Raw genomic sequence first — 23,551 nt, forward strand, 5'->3', positions numbered from 1 at the left:
CCCTTCTGTGTTTATTAACTTCCGGAGGTCAGAGCGGTCCCCAAGATGCCAGTGGATAGAACAGTGCCTGGCACAGAATAGCTGGGAGCTCACGGGGATCGGGGGAGTGGGAGCGTGTCTGGAAGGAGCTGGAGTGCTCAGAGTGCGGGTCCAGCCGACCTAGACGAGCTCAGTCTGGGGAGGGAGAGAGACCGAGGGCCATGGAGAAAGCAGAGACCCGGCTGCTTTGGTGTCCCAGTTCCGAGGCTTCCACGGGGGGGGGGGGGGGGGTTCACTCGAGGGAGTGCAGGTTTGGGGGTTAGACTGCAGGAGGGCTTGCTTCCAGCAGAGGAAGAAGAGAGGCGGGAAGGGAGAAGCAGAGGAGGGGTCCCCAGCCCTGCGGTGGCCTTGGGCTCAGGGAGTGACCTGGTAGGTCTCCCAGGCCGTGCCCGGCAGAGGGCGCTGTGGACTCAGGCACGTCGGCCTGAGGGTGCCGTGTGCGCGTGCGTGCGCCGGGCCCGGCGCCGGGAGTCGCAAGAGTCCCGGGGGACCGCCAGGGGGCGCCGCGACCTCTGGTTCGCAGCCGTCGGGCGGGGAAGCGGGTAGCGGGCTGCCGGGCGGAGGGTGACTTCCGGCCGTGCCGCGCTGGCCCCGGGGGCTGTGAGTCATCGGAGGTTGAGATGGTGAGGTCACTCAGAACCGGAGAGAATGAGCGGCCGCGAGTGTGCGTGTACAGGATTGTGCCTTACTGGGCCTCGTGGTCGTGTGCCTTCCGGACGGGGTAACTCCTGCCGCGGGTCCCGGCCCTCGCCCTGGCGCAGTCGCGCACATGCACACGCTGCCAGGTGTTCACACTTCTGCTTGTGCCGGCTCTTAACCGCCTTCGCCCACATGGGCGATTCGTCCTTCCCTGCAAGTCGGGAAAACCTGGTACAAGTCAGAGTCAGGGGGCAAATCACAGAGGCTGCGAGCCGCATAGAAAGACCCAGAGATAGCGAGGCCCGCAGGACAGGTGCTTGTTGGGAGGAGCTGGGGGCTTCTCCCCGCCATGCTGCCCACCGTGCACGGAGACCCCCAGACCAGCTGTGTCTGGGAATCCAGCACGACCTCCCAGACCCACCGACCACCAGGACCCCTCTCCTCCCGCAGGGCTCACCTGCCCCTCCCTCTGCCCTCCCCCTGCCCTCCCCACACGACCCAGCCTACCAAGGCTCGCGAATGGGGCTGTTTCTCCGGAGCCACAGGGAGGAAAATGATCCTGAGGCCAGAGCAGACCCCCCTTTTATTCTGTGCTTGGATTGCCTGTGATTGCCTAGTCCGTGCGCTGTTCGGATGTCAGGCGTTAGGTGGATTTGTGAGTTGAGGGAGACCAGATGGGTCTTTGAAGGTAGGGCCTGAAGAGGAAAAAGGAGGCTGAAGGGGGGGCAGCGTCTGTCCTTGGGCTCCTAAGGGGGGCTCTCTGTGAAACATCCTCACGGTGACGGATGGCCAGCTGGCTTTCCCAGAGGGTTCCTGGGGGCGAGCCGGAGGGGGCTTGGGTTTCCCAGCCCTGCGGCTGACACTTCCTCACTGGATCTCCCCCACGGCGACAGGCTGGGGGCCACCGTCCGACCTGTGCAGGAGGGCAGTTCCAGAGGTGGACACAGAGCTGGAACTCGAATCCTTTCCCCCTCCCGGACACCTGCTGGCTGCTTCGGCAAGGCGGCCGGAAACGGAAGCCTTGTCCTGCTTTGTTGGGCTTCCTGGAGAAGGGGGAGCCGGTCCAGGGATGACTCAGCACCCTGAATAGAATCCAGTGCTGACCCGTGTGTGTGTGTGTGTGTGTGTGTGTGTGTGTGTGAGAGAGAGAGAGAGAGAGAGAGAGAGAGAGAGATGGCTGGGGAGGGGGTTTTGGCACCTCATCTGGGAAGAGCCCGGAGCAGGGGACACCTTCCAGGGCACAGCACAGACCACGTGCCCACCCTGTCAAACCCCTGGATGTGTGGCTCAACTCGGCCTCTTTCCCGCATGTCTAATGTGGGGTCCGCCTCAGGGTCTCCTGTTCTCTTGGGATGAGGTCAGAGCGTATGGATACGAGTAGAGAAGGGAGGTCCAGCCTTAGGTGCTTGGCCATTGGTCGCAGAGGGGCCTGAAGGCCGCTGAGATGGCCCTTCCAGAGGCCCTCCAATGACCGTGGTCCCCAGCAACCCCCTGGACTGCTCTGACCCTCACCCCACCTCCCCATTCCTCCCCCGGTCCCCACCTCCCCACCCCCCAACTCCTACACAGTGCCCTGACCTCACTGGGGCCTTTGTCCCAGCCCCGAGGCCCTGTCTGTAGGCCTGTCTCCTGCACAGGGAGAGAAAGGGCCCCATTGTCCCGGCCCCTGCAAAGACTTCCAAAAATGCTCAGCCTGTCAGACCCCTGGGGGTGGGAGGCGCCCCCTGGGGGCTGCGGTCAGATCCCTGCCTGAAGCGAGGACCCAGGTTCCTTCATCACTCCTTCCTGAGATCTAGCAGCTTCCTGCCCCACCTGCTGCAAAGCAGCCCGCTTCCTCCCAGGAAGGAAGAACCAAAAGATTCAGGGCAGAGCAGGAGGAAGGGGCTGGAAAGGGAGGAAAACCGAGAAAGAGGGAGAAGGAGGAAGAATGTGAGGCAACTCGCCCACCGAGGGACTCTGGACTCTATTTAATGGTCTGAGTGGGTGGCTCTCGCGACCTCTGTGTTTATCTCCTGATGTTTTCTTTCCTTAGTCTTTGGATAGCTTGTTAGCTGAGGGAGGGCTGCTGACCCCTTGGGACTGGGACATTTAAGGGGAGCATCCCACAGCCCCTTGACCCGTGTTTATGGCCCCCGAGAGGCATCTAGGGACTCTTAGTAGCTTTGGCAGGGGACGTTTCTCCGTGCCTCAGTTTCCCCATCAAGGCGAGCTGACGTTCTCTGTGACATGTGGGGTGACTAGAAAAGGAGGGATCCTGGGAGAAACCAAGGGATTCAGGAGTTGTGGAGGGGCCGGGGAGAAGGGGGAAGGGCAGGTAGAGGATAGGACAGAGGAAGGGAGGGCAGGGGGAAGGGTGGGCTTGTGAGCGGTGAGGGAGGCTGACCGAGGGCTGGAGCTGGTGGGGCACCTCCCCCCCCCCCAAGCCCTCTGGCCACTTTTCCCCGGACCCTGGGGCACTGGCTTGTCAGCGGCTGAGCCCACAGCTGCTGGGAGGTGGTTCCCCGACGGTGGCCCCCTGGCATGTGCCTCCGTTTATTTCTGGAGCCACAGCTGAGTCATGGGGGTGGGCAGGGTGGACGGGGCTGGAGGAGGGGACCTTGTGACACTGGGACAGAAGACTGCAGGGGACAAGAGGGTTCCAGGACCTGGGTCCCTGGGGTCTGGGCTCCATCCCTGTGGTTAGGTTACCAGAGGGGACCCTGGAATAATGGGGCCTGGGGAAGGCGTGGGGGAGCAGGAGCCAAAATAAGCTGCTTCTGGAATGTGGGAGAAGACACGAGTCTGATCGGGGTGTGGGGTGCTAGGTTGGGGAGGGGAGGGAAAGGGCCCCTGTGCAGAGGAAACAGTTCCGTGTTTCCCCCTGCTTCCCACCGCAGACTCCGTGGGCCCTGGCCTCAGGCCCTCACTTCGGTCCCTCTTCTGTCCCTGAGCCGGCGGCATCAGCCCCCTGAGGCTCCCTCTTTGTCTTTCCTGAACACCTGCGGACTCAGGGGTGGCACCTGGGTCCTGTGTGTCAGCACTCACCACGTTCACAAAGAGCATCTCCTGCCCCAGCTTCGAAAAACACTCAGCCTGCTGTAGGATGCGTCCTGGACCGGAGCCTCCCTTGCAGGGTGGGGGTGGGCCCGGTGGGGACCCAGGAGCCTGTCCCCCCGTCCAGAATCCTCTTGGGTTTCTTGGGCTTGGGTGGGCCCGGTCCCCGTCCCCTCCCCCGCCGGCGGGCGGCCCAGAGGGCACATTCCAGCTGAAATTAAACCGCATTCCTCCTTCCCTGGCTGCCAAGGACAGCAGAGCAGACGGCAGCTGAGACACCACAGGGTCAAGTGGCAGCAGCTGGTCCCCAAAGAGGGGCTGAGAGGGGGACTGGGGGGGGCTTCAGGGCCAGGGCCTTTGGAAGCAGTGAGTGAATCTGAGTGATTGTAAGAGGCCTGAGGAAGAGGGGCAGCCTGCAGCGGGAGGAATACGGGTGAGACTCTGGGAGCCACAGCAAGTGCTGCACTGAGGGGAAACCCAGGACCACCTTCTCAGGGGACCCCGGACGGCCACCCTCCGCGTCCCTGCACTGGGCTCGCGCAGCAGGCAGGAAGGCCGCGGGGCCCTTTGAGAGGCCCCGTCTGAGCTCCCTGGGCCGGAGCCCAGAGCCCAGGCCTTTGATTTCCTCTGAGACCCCGGCGGGTGGCGGGCAGTGGGGCCCGTGGCAGCGACAGGGACAGCATCAGCCTGGCTGAATGGAGAGCTCAGCCCCTGACCTCACCCTCTGGCGCCTCAGCCGGCACAGCCTTATAAGGAAGTGCCCCAAACAAACCGAGGAAGCCACCTCCGGCCCCCCACCCCACCCCCACCCAGTTCAGAGGCTATATTTACCCAGTGGAGGCCCCAGAATAACCTCCCACTTGTCCTCTGTTGGGAGGGGGGGTGGCGGGGGGGGGGGTGCTGCCTGATCATTCCCTTCTCTGGGGACTCCACCCTCCAAAGTGCTTCCGAGGCCTGACTCCATCACAGCCCTTAGCCTGTTCCTTCCCTCATCCATCCATCTGTCCGTCCATCCGTCCATCCATCCATCCCTCCATCTCAAGGGCCCCCAGAGGCACTGTGTTGCCCAAAGTGGTGCTTTCTTGGAGCTGAGATGACGGGGTCCTCCTACTGCCTGGCCTCTCCAGCAGGCCCTGCACAAGTATGTCCTCTCTGCGGGGAGGTACCTGGGGACTCCGTCCCGGGCTCTCTCCAGGTGACCTCTAGGCCAACCACCCTCTAGCTCTTGTCTCCACCCTGGCCCTCTGTGCTGGAGGTCGCAACTTCCTGCCGGATGCTCCAGCTCAGAAGATGGCACGGCCCTCTCCTGCTGCCCAAGCCAAAACCCTGGGAGCCTCTGCGGCCACATCAGCCCCCATCCCCCACATCAGGTCACCTGCTTCCCTTTGTACACCCTCGTCGTGCCCACCGCCACCAGTGCCCCTCCCAGACCACTGCAGCAGTCTCCCTGGAGCACTCCTGCACCCTCCTATCCACCCATCAGCAGCATTTGAAAATGCAAACCTGGTCATGCCCAACCTGATGACCCCAAGCCCTTCAGAGTCTCCTCGTTCCCCCAGGAAGAAGCGTGTACTTCCTGGCCGCCTGGTGAGTCCTGGGCCCAGTGACTCAGACTCTTTAGTCTCACTGTGAGCCTTCTTCCCCCTCATTCTCCACCTCCAGCCACACACACCTTCCTTCTGCTCCTCATGCCCAGACTCTGTCATCTTGCCCCAGGATTTTGCACATGCTGTTCCCTCTAAGATCCTTTCCATCCTCCTCCTCCTCCTCCTCCTCCTCCACGTCCTCCCCCCACTGGCCAGCTTCAGGTTCTTGGGGCAGGCTTCCCCCTCCACCTGTCCCCATACTCCCTCAGCCCAGATCAGGTGAGGTCCCCTGCTCTGTGCTCCCACAGCCTCCTAATCGTGTTTTCAAACATGACTTCCACTCAGAAGCCCTCGTCCAATTAGAAGGGAGCGAGGAACCCTGGGTTCCCAGGATCTGCGTGGGGCACAGCACGTAGATGCTCAGCAAATATTTATCGAAAAGTGACACTCACAGCTGTTATCCCCACCAGGAGTGTCCCTCCTACTGTCTAACCCTCGTTTGTCTGCTGCATAGACACAAGTGCCATTTCCGAAGAGAACATGCCTCCCGCTACGTACCCCCGTATCCCCTTCAGGAAGGTCCTCACTTCTAACTCGCATCCTTCCCCACTCCCACCCCCATTTAGGACCGTGTGGGTAGCTCTGTTGGGGACCAGGGATCCCAGTGTCAGCAGGCAGGATGGGCACCGGGGACAGGGAAGGACTGTTTGGCGTGGCCTCTGTCCTTGGCCCCTCGCCCAGGCGGTGGTGCCTGAGGGCCTGGGGAAATCAAGCACAGGGCTCCTCTGTCCCCTTCGGAGGGGCAGGGAGTCGGCCTTACTGGCCTGGATGCCCGGCAGGGTCAGACAAGGCCTTGTCAGCAGTGGGTACAGGAAGGAGAGAGGGGGCTTGGCCAGAAGGGTGGGGACACCCAAGATCCTGAACCCACGGGCAGGGGTGTGTGTGACATGGGGGCCTGGGGCCCCGAGACAGAGACTCCCAAGCGGAGAAAGAGAAAGGCGTGTGCAGAGAAGCAGACAGTACAATTCTATCAGGGCGCCTCCTGTCCACCCCTCCTTGGCCAGAGGTCCTGAGTGGGGGCCAGCGGGGCTGGGACTTCCCCTCTCATTGTCCCCCTGCCCTTGGCCTTGGACCTGGGGAGGGGAAGACCCCGCTCCGGGACCTGGGCTTGCCTCCAAATGTGGAACCCTTGTTGGGCAGCCCCACCCCCGCCCCCACCGGGGACACTTAGAGGGACGGCCTGGGCCGGGCCTGCTGTCTATCTGAGCATCCAGGCTCCAGGGCCCCATCTCATCCAGGAACCCCTCGTCTCCCTCTGCCCCACACAGGGACCCAGAGGACTCCCGGGAAGAGAGATGGGGGCAGGGAGAAGCTATGGCTGGGGGTGGGGGGGACCCCAGGCCAAACCCCAGCTGACAGCATAGCCCCCTGGGTCCTTTGCACCTGCTGGCCTACCCCTCCCTCACATCAGCATCGCTCTTCAAGAGGCAAGTCCCGGGGAACATCTAACCCGCGGCTCCCGCTCCCCCCAGCCTCCTCCTGCCCCCCAGCCCAGCGCCCCTCACCGTGTGGCTGAATCTGAGGCTCAGAGAGGCCAAACACTGGCCAGAGGCCACGCAGCCAGACTGAGGCAGAGCGGGCCTCCTGTTCCCCCATCCTGCTCTGACCCGGCCACTCGGAGGAGACATCACAGGCCAGACAACTGTTTGGGTTTGGACGCAAGGGGCTCATTATACTGGCGGCACCGAGGGGCCGGGGTGGGGGTGGGGGGTGCACAAGGTGGGGCGGCCCTGGGCCTAATCCCCTGTCATCAGCGCTGTGGGTAGAGATGATGATGGGCCTGGCTTCTGCCAGCCCTGGGGTCACCCGGACTGCCGCCCGGCCGTCCCCTGGTCCCACGAGGTCATCCAGCTCCTCCTGTCCTCAGAGGGTGGCCGGGCCCGGCACTAGCACTCCCTGCTTCCTCCCCCAGTCACTCGGGCCTCCTCTGCCCGCCCTGCGGACCCCCCCAAATTAGGGAAGGAGGCGTCCAGACTTGGTAGGTGGAAGCATGACTTTATTCAGGCGGGGATGAGCCGGACACGAGGGGGCAGGAACACAGGGGGTCAGGACGTGGGAACACCCCCTCACGGGTGGCCAGGCACCCCAAGAAGGCGCGGTGAGGGGGCACATCACGGTGAAGGGTGCCACAGCCCCCTCTCCTGGGAGGAGCCCTCCCCCGCTGGCAGGAGGGGGAGAAAGGGGGCGTCAGGAAAGGGCCTAGTCCTACACGGTTCAGCTGGCTTGAGCCTCGAGGGACAGTGCCGGCGGGGCGGCCCCTTCGCAGGGTCTGGGGGCCTCTGTTCTTGGGGCATCTCCTTGTGCCCTTGTTCCGCCCTGGCCAGTCAGGCCTCCGGGACAGAAACCACAGGTCAAGAGATCATAACTTAAGGGTGCTGCCCCTGAGCAGGGAGGGCGCTCGGGGCCCCCACCCCCACCCCACCAAGTCCTCAGTGAGGGGAGACGGGTCTCGCTCTAGTCCTCGCCCGAGGACCAAGACTCCACGTCGCCTTCCCTCTGACCGAACTTCAGGAACTGGCCTGGGCCCAGGTGAAGAGAAGGTCCTGCCCAAGGAGTCCTCAGGGCACCCCCCTCCTCCTCGTCCTCCAAGGGGCTCCTTTGGTCCCCCTCGGGGCCCCCTGGTTCTCCCTGCCCTCCTCCCTCTGACTGCTCCAGCCCATTTACCACCCCCCCATTCACATGCTCTAACTCCTCCTTCAAGCTGGGGACCCGACCATTGACCCCAAGGGTGTCCCCTACCCCCAGGCCCGTGTCTCCCATCCCACAGTGGCTCTCCAGAGGGCCAGGGACTGGGTCCTCCCTCTCCAAGGGAGCAGGGTCAGACTCTTCCTCTGAGCCCGAGGGCTCGGGCTCGGTGCTGTCCCGGGACTCCTCACCGGCATCGGCTGTTATGCCTCGCGAGCTGTCGTCCCAGGGAACGCTGACATCCACGGTCTCAGAGCCCGGGAGGGTCCCTCCCTGAGGGCCACTCAGAGCGCGGAGGGTGCTGACAGAGGGCCCTGGGCCCCACAGGCCAGCCCCTGGCTCCCTCCCCTCTTCTTCCTCTCTGTCTTCCTCGCCCTCCTCCCCACTCTCTTCCTCATCTGCAAACCCATCAGACTCCCCATCCCCTTCCCAGGCTGCAGGCTCCAGCAGCATCTGAGGCCTCTGGCCTGGAGGCTCCACAGCCTCCCCGGGGACCCCAGGAAGGAGAGAACCCTCAGCCTCCAGATCCTCAAATTCCTCCGACAAGTCAGAGTCCTGACCGCATTCCTCCTCCCTCCTCCCCTCCTCCCCCTCCTCCTCCCCCTCCTCCTCTTCCCCTGGCTGGGCCCCACACTCTTCAGAGGCCAGCACAGAAGGATCCCAGCCTTCCTTTCTGGTCTCCCCTTGAGGGGGGGGCCTCTGCTCCCCAAGCAGGTCCCACTTGGGGGAGGCGGGGGACCTGAGATAGAGGCCCAGGGGAGTGGAGTCAGGAAGAGTCTCCCCAAGCTCATCAGCCTCGCTGTCCTCTCGGTTCTCCTCCCCCTCCTCCTGGAGATCCTCGGGGCTCCCCTCAGAACCCAGCTCCTCTGGCTCCCCCTCCACCCCTCCCAGAGCCTCCGCTCGGCCCTCCAGCCCCCAGCCAGCCTCCTGGCTCCCCGCGGCCAGGGGCTGGGGCCCAGGGGCATCTCCAGGGATTGGGGTGGGCGACCGGGGCTCTGATGGCTTGGGCGGCGACGCTGGCTCTAACACTGCTTCTTCCCCTGCGTCCTCGGGCCCCTGGGGCCCGGGCTGAGGGGTACCACTTCCGCCGAGAGTGCGGCACAGGGTCTCGGCAGGGAACGCCCCCTCCGCCCCCCAGGGGGCCTCGGGCTCCGACTCCTCCCAGCCCCTGGGAGGCTCCGGGAGGTCTGTGCTCCTCCCTGCTGGGCTGGAAAGCTCTGGTTTCAGAGCAGCTGCCTCCTCTGCGTCCTTTTGGGGTTCTTCCAAGCCCTGCCTCTTCTCTGCCTCCAAACCTTCCTCACCCACGGGTGGCACCACCACCTCCCGCTCTGGTCCCTGCTGGCTGCCCGAAGCAGCCTCACCCACAGCCGTCGAGGCGACCTCTGAGACCTGGCCACCCCTTGGGGCCTCCTCTCCACCTTCCAACACCAGGTCTCTCCCCTCCGACATTCCCTGGGGAGCTCGGAGGCCCGGGCCCCCCGCTTGCTCTGGCTGCCCTTCAGGGTCCTGGAAGCCCTCGGGGCCTCCCTCCCCACTGGCTCCCTCAACCGGGACCCTCTGCTCCTCGGGCTCAGGGCCCCCTGGGCGCCCCTCCCCTGCGCTCCAGACCTCCCTTGCGGCAGCCAGCTGCAGTTCTCCATGCCCCGCGGACTTCCCGGGGAGGCCACCCCACTCCCTCACGTCCAGCTCTGCCTCGGCCTCCTTGCCCCCTGCGGCCCCGCCGGGGGGCGTTTCCTGGTCCAGTTCCTGGTCTGCCACTCTCTCTTCCCTCCCCTGGTGTCGGGCAGACAGCGGGGACTCCTGCCTTTCCTCTTTCAAAGACCCCGGGGACTCCTGATTCCTCCTCTGCTCCGGGGTCTCTTCCTCCATCAGGCACCTTTGACTTTCCTGACCTCTCCCCTCTGGAGGTCTCGAATTTTCTAGGCCCCACTCTCCTGGAGATCTCCGGGACTCCTGGTTCTCCTGTTCTAGGAGCCTCAATGTCTCCTGGTTCTCTTCTACCGACTCCAGTGGTTCTTGACTTCCCCTTTCTAGAGGCTTCATTGTCTCCTGATTCACTTCTCCTGGAGACCACAGGGGCTCTAGAGTTCCTAGAGACTGCAATATTCCCAAGTCTTCTCTTGCTGACTGGAGCGATTCTAAATTCTCTGTTTCCGGAGATCTCATCACCTCTGCACTCTCTTCTTCTAGGAATCTTAATAACTGTTGATTCTCTTTTTCAAGAGGTCGAAATATCTCCTGGTCTTTTCCAAGAGACTTTAGTGGTTCTAGTTTCACCTTTTCTAGAAGTTTCGGTGTTGCCTGGTCTTCTTCTGAAGACTCCACTGGCTCCTGGCTCTCTTTTTCTAGAGGCCTCATTGTCTCCTGGTCGTCTTCTTCTTCTAGAGACCTCTGGTTCTCTTTTTCTAGAGGCTTCAATGTCTCCTGGTCCTCTTCTTCTAAAGACCTCAAGGACCTCTGGTTCTCTTTTTCTGGTGGTCTCATTGTCTCCTGGTTCTCATCCTCTAGAGACTTCACTGGTTCTTGGTTCTCTTTTTCTAGAGGCCTCATTGTCTCCTGGTCGTCGTCTTCTTCTAGAGACCTCTGGTTCTCTTTTTCTAGTGGTCTCAATGTCTCCTGGTTCTCATCTTCTAGAGACCCCACTGGCTCCTGGTCCTCTATTTCTAGAGGTCTCAGTGTCTCCTGGTTCTTATCTAGAGATCCCACTGGCTTCTGGTTCTCTTTCTCTAGAAGTCTCAATGTTGCCTGGTCTTCTTCTAGAGACCACACTTGCTCTTGGTTCTCTTTTTCTAGAGGCTTCATTGTCTCCTGGTCCTCTTCTTCTAAAGACCTCAAGGACCTCTGGTTCTCTGTTTCTAGAGGCTTCATTGTCTCCTGGTCCTCTTCTTCTAAAGACCTCAAGGACCTCTGGTTCTCTTTTTCTAGTGGTCTCAATGTCTCCTGGTTCTCATCTTCTAGAGACCCCACTGGCTCCTGGTCCTCTATTTCTAGAGGTCTCAGTGTCTCCTGGTTCTTATCTAGAGATCCCACTGGCTTCTGGTTCTCTTTTTCTAGAAGTCTCAATGTTGCCTGGTCTTCTTCTAGAGACCACACTGGCTCTTGGTTCTCTTTTTCTAGAGGCTTCATTGTTTCCTGGTCCTCATCTTCTAAAGACCTCAAGGACCTCTGGTTCTCTGTTTCTAGTGGTCTCACTGTCTCCTGGTTCTCATCTTCTAGAGACTTCACTGGTTCTTGGTTCTCTTTTTCTAGAGGTCTCCCTGTGTCCTGGTCTTCTTCTTCCAGAGACCTCAGTGGTTCCTGGTTCTCTTTTTCTAGAGTTCTCAAGGTCTTGTGCTTCTCATCTTCTGGAGAGTTCAGAAACTCCTGGTTCTCTCTTTCTTGTAGTCTCAAGTTCTCTCGATTCCCATCTTCTAGAGTTCTCAGTGGCTCTTGGTTCTCCTTTTCTAGATCTCTCATTGACTCAAAGTTCTCTTCTCGAGACCTCACTAATTCTTGACTTTCCTTCCCTGGATATAAAAACGTCTCTAGAGTACCTTCAAGAGACCTCATTAGTTCTTGATTCTCCTTTTCTAGAGATTGCAATGTCTGTGAGTCCTCATTTCCTACAGGCTTAAGTAGTTCTAGAGTCTCTTTTTCTTGAGGTCTCACTACATCTGCATTCTTTTCTTCTAAAGACATCAATAGCTCTTGATTCTCCTTTTCTAGACCTTTTGATGTGTCTAAACTCTCTTCTTCTGAAGACTGCAGAGATTCTGGATTCTCTTTCTCTAGAGATCTCAGTGTCTCGTGGGTCTGTTCTTCCAGAGACATCAGTGGCCCTTGAATTTCCTCTTCCAGAGACTTCAGAGTTTCTTTTTCCAAAGGACCCTGGGAGTCCTGGATTTTCTTCATGTTCAGACCCCCATCTTCTTGCCATGTTTCCTGCTGCAGACCGTTCACCATTTTGACCTCTATGGCTGTTTCTTTCTCTGCCAGCCCCCCAATTTGCCCTTCACCTTCCTCCTGGAATCTGCTGGACATTCCAGACCCATTGGGTTCTCCACCTTTGGCCTCTAAACTAGGGCGCTCAGGGTTGAGGGGTGGGGCTGAGGAGGTATGATCCTCAGGGGACTGGCCTGTACTGGCCTCTTGTTGCTCACCCCCGGGTTCCTCTGGTCCTGGCAGGACGCTGGTAGGGATGGCCTCCTTGTCTTTAGCCCATATGGCCTCTGGAGCCCACTGCCTCCCAAGCTGCGGCTGGAGCAGGGAGAGGGGGGCATCCTGGGTTTTGATCTCTGCATCTGTAACAGCGCAGGGAGCCAGAAGTGTGGGCGGGATGGGGGTGCTGGCCAAGGTTGGGGTACGGGCCTGGAGGAATTCTTGGCTCTTCAGAAAGCCTGGCACAGGTGTCTCCAGGGTATCAGGCAAGGGCGAGGAGAGGGGAGTAGGGCTCAGGGCAGAGAGCAAAGGTCCCAGATGCCGGCCCTCTGGCGTCCCAGAGAAATGCAGCTCCAGCTTAGGGTCTGGAAAGGCAGAGGGCAAGAAACAGGGTCAGTAGGTACTGGCAGGGGCCCCCACTTCCAGCAAGAGTGCCGTGAGCCCTGCCCCCACCTTCCACTGGCTAGTGGAGCTGAGAGTACACACCCAGCTGATGAGGCCAAGGAGTCAAGACCTAGACTTGCCTCCCAGGAGAGGAATGGCTCCGGGGTATAAAGAGCAAAGAAGGGGAGAGTCTGGGGGAATCTGGCCCCCCTCCTCTTACCCTGGAAGCTGAGGGAAGCCTTGGAACCACTGCCGGGGGTCTGCAGCCGGGAGTTCTCAGCCTCTAGGAGGGTCCTGGGGATGAGGGAGGAAAAGTCAGTCAGTCCTCCTCTGCCCAAAGGCCTGCAGGCAAGCCAGCCCCGGAGAACTCGGCTAAGCTTGCGGTCCCTGGCCCCGCAGGCTTCCTCTCCATTGTCACCGCTGTCACACAAAAGCCACACGCGGGGCTATACTTGGCTGTACACGTGAAAGCACACGGACACAGACCCGCAGACATCACACACTTGGTTCACACGGCACCACACGCTTATTTGGGACACAGGGCTAGACTCACAGACACAAGCAGATTCCCACAGTGTGCACACACACACACACACACACACACACACACCCAGGCCAGTGATCTCATCCTCCCTGTGGGGCCGATTCTCATGCTAATTGCTGCCTTTGTCCGCAGTGCCTTCTGGAGGGTCTGAGTAGGGGGCTTCCTGGGGGAAATGGGAATTCTCAGGCCGTTCCCATGGGATATAGGCTCCCTCCTTCTCCCCCAGGGCCCCCAAAGCTGCTCACAGACAAAAGCAAATGAATTCTGCACTCTCTCTCTAAATCCTTTTCATGCTTCAAAAACCAGTGGCTAAGCCTGCCCAGACCTTCCCCTCAGTGGTTTGATTGGGGGTCAAGGCCCTCATCCTGGGATCTCTAAGCACTCTGGATCCCAAGCCTTTCAGGGCAACGGAGGTCTTTGTGTCCATGACCCTGCCTCAGTGCCCCATGGGGAATGAGGAGGAGGGGGCTGATAGGGGAGGGGGAAGCTATGCTGAACATCTACTCTCTCTCTACTCTTCTTCAAGGGCTCTGAGTCTGATGAGTGACTGCCATGGTCACACCTCTGTCCTGCTCTCTGGGCTCTGGGCTCCGTGGCCATACAACACTCTCTTCCCCGTCCCAAGACCCTCACTGGCCTTCCCTCTCTGGGCCCTGCCTCCCCTGCCCTCCTGAACCTGTCCCAGGCCCCCTGATTTTGTTGGCCTGTGAATTCTGGGGGCATTGTCCTCATAGCGTGTCTAGCCCTGCCCCCCCCCCCCCCCCCCGTGGCAAAGCCCCTTCCTCGGGCTCATCACTGGGTCCTCGGCCCAGCAGACCAGTTTCCCAGAAGAGACTGTGGCTTTGCCCAAGGCCACAGAGCCAGGACCAGCCCTTCCTCGGTCTCAGCCTTTCTGGAGCCAACAGGAAATGTGATCAGCAGAAGGGCTAGGCAGGGCCAGGGCCCTGGGGCTTGAGGGGGAGTCAGTGTGGAAGGGGCCTTGGATGTCACCCGGCCCATGTCCCGTCTCCAGACAGGGAGACAGAGGCCCAGGTCAGGTGGCGAGTCAGCACCACCCCGCCCCCCACACCTGCAATTCCTCCTTTCTGGGGCTGCCCGGGGACATCACCCCCTCCGCATGAGCACACACACAGAGACTGGGCTTTTGAGCCCCTTGGGGGAGGGTCTGGATGGAGATGCCCCCACATGTCCAGCTGTCTCTCCTGAGGCCGTCCCCCTCGGCAACATCACCTCTCCTTGAGGGGTTTCCTGGCACTGGATGCTTCTATGGTCTGGACCACGGGGGAGCAGGTAGGCTCAGGGGGGACACAGCCTGGTATGGCAGGGATCAGTCTAGAATCAGAATCTAGTGGTAGCACAGTTACCAGCACTCATGGCCCTGAGCCCCCTGGGGGGGGTGTCTCTGCCTCAGGCGCGGGTGTGTGTGTGTGTGTGTGTGTGTGTGCGCGCGCGTGTGCGCGCGCCTGGGTGGGCGGGTCCACCCATACCTGTATGTGGCCACCTCCAGGCTGAGGGACATCTTGAGGTGTGCCAGCTGCTGCCGACCTTCGAGGACCTGGGCAATCTGGCTCTGCAGGCTCTCCTTCTCCTGCTCCAGGGCCTCCACAGCCAGCTGCAGGACAAGCCAGAGGCAGCCAGTGAAGGGGCGGCTGCCGTCCAACCTGCAGCCCCCTGGGCGGCCGGGCCCCCGGCCCCCTGCCTGACTTCTCTGGAGAGTGGATTCCACCCGGGCCGGGCCGCCCGAATCCCTCCCAAGAGGAGGACGGTGGCCCCTCTTGCCCCTCTCCCGCGGTAAAGGGGAGGGGAAGGAGGAGAGGAGATGGGTTACAGAGGGGAGGGGGGGGAGTGGAAGCGGAAGCAGAAGGAAAAACCATTCATCAAGAGGTCTGGGGCCCCGCAGGGCTGGAGGCCAACCGCCGGTCCCAATCACGGTCTCCTGGTCCTCACACCAGGCCCCCCCCCCCCTCCGCTTCCCACAAGTTCTGGAATCTTTCTTCTCAGAGAGACGGGGCGGGGGAGGGGGGGACCTCTGTCTGGCCCAGGCAGGAGGCTGTTTTCTCAGCTGCTGGTCCCATCGCACGGTGCGAGGGGGAGCAGCTGTCCCAGGCCTCTGGAATGTGCGAGGGGAGCTGAGAAGCCTAGACACGGGAGAAGGGCTGGTGGCCGCACACCCAGGGCCCCTGACCCACCCACCCCCCCCCGTGTCGGAGGGAGGAGGGCAGTGGCCAGACCCGCCGACTCCGCGCTGCGGGGGCGGGGGCGGGGGCGCGGGCGGGGGGGCGGGTAGCGGTGTCGTGCGCATCTACAGAGGGAGAGGCCCGGGGACCGTCCGGACAGTGAGGAGGAGGCCACCGCGAGCTTCCTGCGCCCCGCTGCCCTCCTGGGAGGCGGGGGGGGGGGGGGGCGGGGGGCGCGCGCGCTGTGACAGGGCCCCAAACCCCAGCCGTTCCCGCCCTCCTCTAGACAAAGTTGGGAAAGTCAAGGGCCTCCGGCACCAGGTCGGCCTCCCTGAGAAGCGGCCCCCGCATCGGCAGCACCTCCGCCCCCGCTCCCCGCTGCCGTCCCCGGGCCACCCCGCCGGCCCCCCCGGGGCCCGCCCCGCTCGCCCGCACCCCGCGGTCACCTGGAACTGCTCGGTGGCCCGCAGCCGCTCCTGCCAGCGGCCCTCCAACCTGTGCTCCAGCGCGGCCCGGCGCTCCCGGAGGCCGCCGCGCTCCGCCCGCAGCTGCCGCAGCTCCAGGCGGCCCTCGCGGGCGCCCTGCACGGCGCGGCCCAGGCGCTCGCGGGCCTGGCCCAGCGACGCCTCCATGAGCGCCACGCGCTCCTGGTAGCCGCGCACCGCCCCGCGCCACGCCTCGCCCAGCCGCCGCGCCAGCTCGTGCAGCTCGGGGGCCGGCGCGGGGGGCCCGCGGGGCGCGGCGGGGCGGCGGGGGGCGCGGGGCCGGGCGCTCAGGGCGGCGCGCTCCTGCTCGTGCGCCGCGCACACGGCCTCCAGCTCCCGCTCCAGCTCCGCCGCCCGCGAGCTCAGCCGCGCCCGGGCGCCCTTCTCGGCCTCGGCCTCGCGCCGGCTGCGGGCCGCCTCGGCCGCCGCCCGCTCCCGCGCCCGCCGCTGCTGCTGGCACCGGGCCGCCACGCCCTCCGCCTCCTCCGCCAGGTTGTCGCGCGCCACCTCGGCCGCGTGCTTCTCGCGCCAGCGCCGGTCGACGAGCGCCCGCAGGGCCGCCAGCTCGTCGTCGGCGCGGGCCCTCCACGAGGCGTCCCCGGTCTGCGCCCGGAGGCCCCCGAGCTCCGCGCCGAGCAGCTCGTTCTGCTCCTCCAGCGCCTTGACCCGCGCCACGTAGGCCTCCAGGCGCCGGTTGAGCTCCCACATCTGGAAAGATTCCTCCCCCAGGCAGCCCTCCATCTTGCTCGCAAGGCTGGCCCGCCGACGGTGGAGAGACGCGGGGCGGCGGGGGAAGCCAGCGACTCTCAGAGCTCCGAGGACGGACGGGGGACGGACGGGAAAGGGAGTCCGGCGGGGACAATGACGGGGCGGGGCGAGGAGCAGCCCGGCGACTGGACGTCCGCGGAGGGAACGGGGCTATTCATACTCCCGCCGGGCTGGCGGGAAAGGGGGCGGGACCCGGGCCTTAACCCCTGGAGTTCGGGAAGCGGGGCGGCCCGCGTCCCTGCGCCCCGCCCCGCCGTGCTGGAGTCGCGGGGAAAGACGCCACGCGGTGGCCTTCTGAGGGAGGAGGCCTCGAGGAAGGGTCATAGCCCCATAAAAGCGGACTGTGCGCAGAACGGGGCCGGTGGAAGGGGGGCCCGGGGCGGCGGGGCGCGTCTCAGGAGGGGCACCGCTTCTTGCGCTCCTCGGAGGCTCGGTTTCTTCATCCATACGATGGGGGCAGTGGTGGGAGTCTCACGGGGCTGCCGGACGTGTCCCTGCCCTTCAGGTAGCAAGTGCTCACCCTGCTGAAACGCAGACAGACGACAGAGGGACACTGCACGGCACGTGCTCACACCCCGGGAAACCGAGAGGTCCGGAGAAAGGTGCGCGCCCCGTGACTCACCTCCGGCCTTCCCACCGCTCTTCCGGGTGACCTGAGGTTCGCAGACCCACTTTTCAGGGGGGAGCGGAGCCCCCCCCCATCCCCGTGCTCGGGACGGGGCGCCCCATCCTGCTCCCCCCCCGCCCCCCGCCGTGTCAGGGGGTTTTTTGGGCAGAGGGTGCCCCCTGGTGGCGAACAGATCAGGCCCGGAAGGGGCCGCTCTTTTTCACAAGCAGCCCCAATTCACTCAGCCTTTGTAATGTGCCAGATCCCGTTCCAACATGTTACTGACAGTCTCTGCATCCTCAAAACGTTCCCTTGAGGGTTCTGCAGTTCTGGAAGCGGAGAGCTCACTGGGGTGGGAGCACTTGGGCGGGTCTTCTGGAGGAGGGGAGGGTCCTGGGGCTGGGTAGTGAGGAGCAAGTAAGATGTGCAGTATGTAAAGGGGAGGCAGGGTCAAAAAGGGAGACTTGGGGATCTTCTGCTCACGGAAATCCAACTTAGGCTACGAAGTATGCACCGAGTACCTGCTATGTGTCAGCACCCCGCCCCAGCCCTGGAGGAGCCAGGGAGCTGGGGGAGCACGGAGAATAGAGAGGGCTTCTGGGTGGGCGGAGGAACAGGGTCAGTGACCAGAAGGCCATGCCACCAATACCCCACCCCTGTCCCCAGGCCGACTGCGCTTTGGAATTGGCCCCGGAGGGGTGGGGAACAGAGGAACTGAGTCAGTGCAGACCGAGGCTGAGGCTTCTCCATTCTCACATGACCTCACAAAGCCCGCTGTCTGGCTTGGGATGGCGGCTCCCAAGAGCTGTGTCCAACAGAGCTAACTTCCAGTCTGTCCCCTTTCAGATCCTGGCTGCGGAGAGAGATGCCGCCTACTCATGATCCCCTGGGGTCCTTGATGGGGCTCCCTGGAGGGATGGGGTGGGTGGCAGTGGGGTGGACAGGCCCTGACACTCTCACACAGGTGGGAGAAATTTGACACCGTGTCATGCAGAGAGCGCCGGGTCTGACTTTTGTTACTTTCTGGCTAAAGGACCTTGGGCAAGCCACATAACTTCTCTAAGCGACCCTCAGTTTACCTGGTTGGTAAAGGAGGTTACTATGTATCCATTCCCCTAAGTTTGTTCTGAAGCTCAAACAAGACCACGTGTGGGGAGGTCTGGGAGAGCCATCACCATGAAGGCCATTACACTGGAGCAAACTCTCCCATGAACATTCTTGGTGAGTTTGGGGGTCGCGGGGAGCAGCGATGCTCTAGAATGCTGGCGAAGAGTGTGGTATGGATTCTCCTAAGGCAGGAGAAGGTGGGGACAAGCACAGCCTAGCAGAGCTACAGCAATGCTCAGCAGAATCTAAACAGATAACCGATCCCTGAAGCAATGACAAATTGGGGAAAAGAAGGCCCTTCGTGGAGGCCAGCAGGTGCTTAATGGGCACAAGCAGAGACACGTGGCCGCCTCTCCTCCCCCTGGGGTTGCGTTGGATTACCCGGATTTTTGGGAGGCCTTCGGCTGCACTCGCTCTATGCCCGGGCCCAGGACACGTGGGCCACATGGTACCACAGTGCACAGACACACAGTTCAGTGACCATCCCCAGAGATGTCAGAAAAGTGGGGAAGGCTCCATGGGCCGCCGCTCAGAGCTCTGTCCTTGGTCTTGACTGTCACACGTTTTTGTTAAAGACCAGGATGAAAGCATAGAAGCTGCATTTGTTGAATCTACAGATTATGCAAGAACTGAAAGATGTTGACAGAATAGAGAAAAAAATGAACCAGGTGACATTTAATAGGGATAAATGTAAAATTCTGGTTTTTTATTTCTGTTTTTTTAATTTTTAAAATGTTTATTTTATTTTTTTATTTTTTTTGAGAGAGAGAGGCAGACAGAGTGTGAGTGGGGAAGGGGCAGAGAGAGAGGGAGACGCAGAATCCAAAGCAGGTTCCAGGCTCCGAGCTGTCAGCACAGAGCCCGACGTGGGGCTCGAACTCTCGAACCATGAGATCGTGGCCTGGCCGAAGTTGGATGCCCAACGGACTGAGCCACCCAGGTGCCCCCGTTTTTTGATTTCTAAGTCAACAGCATAAGAAAGGAACAGTAAGCGGGAGGGGGCGGTGAGGAGATGGGGGGGCGGGGGGGTGAGAGGCACCTGGGTGGCTCGGTTGGTTAAGCCTCCGACTTCAGCTCAGGGCACGATCTCACAGGTCTGTGAGTTCGAGACCCTCTCGAGCCCCTGGTCGGGCTCTGTGCTAACAGCTTGAAGCCTGGAGCCTGCTTCGGGTTCTGTCTCTGACTCTCTGCCCCTCCCCCTGCTCAAGTGCATGCGCTCTCAAATATAAAATAATAAAACACAATTTAAAAAAAAAAAAAAAAAAAAAGGAGTAGAGTGTGCAGTGAAGACAGCCAGAGGGTCTTAGCAGACCACGGCTTGTCGTGAACCAACACTGTAAAGCGGGTGTCCACACAGGCAAGTGGTTAATGGATGCGAGGTGTCCACATCAGAGGTGCTGACATCCTCATTGCCCTCCACACCTGGAGTATAGTTCTAGATACTGTATTTTATTTTATTTTTAAATATTTATTTATTTTGGGGAGAGAGAGAGCGCAAGCGGGGAGGGGTGCAGAGAGAGGGGGGTACAGAGGATCCAAGCGGGCTCCATGGTGACAGCAGAAAGCCTGACGCGGGGCTCGAACTCGCAAACTCGCCCCTCTGGATACTGTATTTTAAGAGGGACCTTGATAGGTTGGAATTGATCCCAGAGAAAGAAGACTGAACGGCAAGAAAAGTTGGAGTCATGTTTGATGAAGACTTTCTGAATCTACCCATGTCCCAGCTGAGCTCCAGAACTAAAAGCGACAGCCTCTCAGCCTCTGAGCGCCGCACACACCCGAAGAGCTCCCCCAGAGCCACCCGGAAGGACTCTGTGCCTTGTCTACATGCATGGAGGCAGATGGAGCTGGAGGAGCCTGTGTGCAGGTGCCCTGGGGGTGCAGCCAGCCCTGGAGGGCGGCCCGCGGCCTCTCCGTCCTCTGCTCAGGGGAGAAGAGTGATGTCCCCCAAGGTGAGTGGGTGTGGGTCCCCAAGGGGACAGGTCCTCAAGGGTGGGGGTCTCCTGGGCAGGGGGCTTGCTCATCTGCCCTCTGGGCCTCACTGAATAAGGGACACAGACTCTGGAGAGGGATGGCAGGGAACAGGGGGGGCCACAGGGAGGGGCAGGGGAGGTTTTGTGTGCCAGGAGGTCCCCGCCTGAGGGAGGCTGACTGCCTGCGCACGGCTCCCACCCCTGTTTCCCCCCTCCTACAGAGGAGAGAGAAGCTCAGACGGGGTCTGCTAGAATGCTCTTAAGGGACAGGAGAGGGAGATAGGTTAGAATGTTATGGAGGTGGTCACGGAGATCTCAGATGACCTCATTTTTCTTACCTCCCACCTTCTTTGCCTCATAATGCAGAGGCTGGGGCATCTATCCCGAAGTCAGCCCCTCCTTTTCTCTCCCTGTCCCGGCTCCTTACCCAACCAGAGGACGGTGGGGCTGGCCTGGCTGCCTCCTCCGCAGCAGGGCACACAGCCTTCCCAGCCTCCATCCTGGCGAGGCGGCTGAGGGACAGCAGATGGGGTGGAAAAGTCACTGTACAAAGAGCCCTGTCCCTTTAGACGACTCGGACGAGTCAGTGTATCTCTCTGGGTCTCGGTTTTCCCATTTATTTATTACGATAATACTTATGAGGCAATATTGAATGCCAGGTGCACCATATGCGCTAAATAAATGTTGCAAAGGAATCACCAAGGACGAGCCTGCTTCAGAGTCTGTGTCTCCCTCTCTCTCTGCCCCTCCCCCATTCATGCTCTGTCTCTGTCTCTCTCTCAAAACATAAATAAACATTTAAAAAAAAATTTTTTTTTTAATCTGGGGACTTTGCCCTCAAGGCAGCAAGAGGGTTTCAAGCCAGTCGAAGGGTAATCTGGTCAGACCTTCGTTTTAGGAAGATCACTGTGGAGGGTGGAGGTGGGGTGGGGTGCGGTGGGAGAGAATGGTCGGTCAGGAGGCTGTGGCCACCACCAAGGTGGGGTGTGATGAGTGGGGAGGCCGGGAGTGCAGAGGACGGAAGAGACGTGGGAATTCTTGGAATGTCAGTTCCAGAAGAGTGACAGGTGGGGATAGGGGGTGTGGTGCTGTGGCCTAGGGAGACGTGCAGGGCGGGCCTGCCATTTAGAAGGATGATGGACCAGCGGGGCGGATAAGGGGGCCCGTGGGCGTGGACGAGGCCGTTGGGGGAGAGGACGTGGGGGTCCAGCTGTTCCCTTCGGTCTCTGGCCGCCCGCGTTAGAAGAGCAGCTTGCAAAGAGGCAGGGCGCCCCCCGGCGGGCTCCGGGCTCCGCGCAGACCTGTGCCCTGCGGCGCGGCCACCAGGGGCCGCTGCTGCCTCAGGAAGCGCGGCGTCCCCGGGGACCGATCTCTAAACCCTAGAGCAGGCGATCCTGTCGTCATCGTCCGTGGTTTTTGCTGGAGGAAACCACTCCGAGAGGTCAAGTGACCTATCCAAGAGCACACAGTCAGAACCTGAGCGCAGAGCCCAGCCTCAGCCTGCACATCCACCCTCTCTCCGGGAACAAAGCTGGTGGGGGCGGGGGGTCGGAGGATGAGTCAGAGGGACCTCATAGGGAGGTCTCATCCCCTCATCTTCCTCCAGGGCCACCATGGGCCCCACGGAGCCAGGGGGTGACCGACTTGGGACTCAAGCCCCTGTCCCTTGGTTAAAGTTGAGTCTTCCTCTCCCACCACCACCACCGGCGCCCCCAGCTTGGGGAGAAGCAGACAGAGAAGAGCTGGACTGGACTGGAGCAGGGGCTGGGGGTGGGCTGGGGGTGCAGGCTGGGGGCTGGGGGCGGGCTGGGACTGGCTGTCCTGCCCACACGGAGCTCCCGGCAGGTGTTTGCTGACTCACTGACCGCACCCCAGGACTGAGTTTGGGCCGGAGCAGAGCACTGAAGGAGGGCACCGACACCATAACATGCCTGTCCGATGAGCAGGCCCCTGGAAATAGTGGGGCAAGGCTGTGGAGAGCACCGGCCCTGGAGGCAGACCTGAGTTTGGGTCCTGGAGAGACACCTGACCTCTCTGAGTCTCAGCTTCTAAGGTGGGGACAGTAATACATACCCGAACTGATCCCAGACCGCTCACCTCTGTACCTCTGTCCGTCCTGTCCAGATTCCCAGCGCCTGGCCCTTAACGGGAGCTCAGTGTGCGTCTGTGAAGTGGGTACATGAATGGAGAAGGTGGTGCATCTGGGCCCTTGCCACCTGCCGCCTCTGGGCGCCCTCACCCAGGCCTCCTGGAGAACAGGTGCACGCCTCGCTCTCAGGCACCCTCTGGGAAGGGTCGCTGGTTCCAGGGAGCACACCGTCTTCAGCTCCACTGGACAAATAAGGCCACGCTGTTTTTTATTTTTATTGTTTTATGTTTATGTATTTTGAGAGACAGAGAGGGTGAGCAGGGGAGGGGCAGAGAGAGAGAGAGAGAGAGAGAGAGAGAGAATCCCAAGCAGGCTCATTACTGTCAGCACAGAGCCTGATGTGGGGCTTGATCTCACGAACTGTGAGATCATGACCTGGGCCGAAATCAAAAGTCAGACGCTCAATCGACCGAGCCGCCCAGACGCCCCCCACACCGTTCTTCCCAAATGTGCCTAGCGGTTTACTCCCCTCCAGCGGCGCACAAACAGGTCCGGTTTGCGACACGTAGTCTTGGTCTGTCAGGTCATTAATCGTTTCCCACTGTGACGTGTATTCATTTGATACGACTGTGGGATCACATTGCACGGATGACCCTCGCGAGCTTCATGCTGAGAAGGGAAAGTGAGGGGCAGAGCGTAAGTGTTCAAACCCTGCCTAACAGTGTGTCCTTTGGACATTGTGCTCATGGAGTAAAATGTGGGGCTCGATCTCACCACCCTGAGATCAAGACCTGAGCTGATGGGGCGCCTGGGGGGCTTAGTCAGCTGAGGGTCCGACTTTGGCTCAGGTCGTGATCTCAGGGTTCGTGCGTTGAGTCCCATGTCTAACTCTGTGCTGACAGCTCGGAGCCTGGAGCCTGCTTTGGATTCTGTGTCTCCCTCTCTCTCTGCCCCTTCCCTGCTCACACTCTGTCTCTCTCTCACACTCTCAAAAATAAATAAACATTAAAAAAAAGAAAAAAAATTTTTAATAAATAAAGAGTTGGACACTAAACCTGCTGAGCCACCCAGGCGCCCCTATTGTGAAAGTATTTTTGAAAGGCAAACTAACGATAAAGCTAACCATGAGGCCAGCGGTGCCCTCTGGGGAGAAGGAGAGAGATGCTGGGGGGTGGACGGGTGTGCCCTTGTGTGTGCTATCATTCTTTACGGCTGGAGTGCGTGAAGTCTTTGGAAAT

General features: G+C 61.1%; 1 protein-coding gene across 2 annotated transcripts; it reads right to left on the reverse strand.

The window, feature by feature from the left end:
* Window positions 1-7,336: 7,336 nt before the first annotated feature.
* On the reverse strand, window positions 7,337-16,683 carry NES (nestin). Of its 2 annotated transcripts, XM_086694499.1 has the most exons (5): window positions 15,731-16,683; window positions 14,595-14,719; window positions 12,784-12,857; window positions 11,090-12,544; window positions 7,337-10,894 (listed from the first exon to the last, which is right to left on the reverse strand). In XM_086694499.1, the coding sequence occupies exons 1-5, from the start codon at window positions 16,508-16,510 to the stop codon at window positions 7,812-7,814; spliced, it is 5,517 nt and encodes a 1,838-aa protein (XP_086550625.1). In that variant the 5' UTR covers window positions 16,511-16,683; the 3' UTR covers window positions 7,337-7,811. The 2 variants fall into 2 exon arrangements, with proteins under 2 accessions (XP_086550625.1, XP_086550624.1); XM_086694498.1 differs by having other exon boundaries at window positions 7,337-12,544; window positions 15,731-16,682.
* Window positions 16,684-23,551: the final 6,868 nt, after the last annotated feature.

This window comes from Puma concolor, chromosome E4, assembly GCF_028749965.1.
Source record: "Puma concolor isolate L17-30 chromosome E4, mPumCon1.1.hap2, whole genome shotgun sequence".
In the NCBI taxonomy this organism is placed as follows: Eukaryota; Metazoa; Chordata; class Mammalia; order Carnivora; family Felidae; genus Puma; species Puma concolor.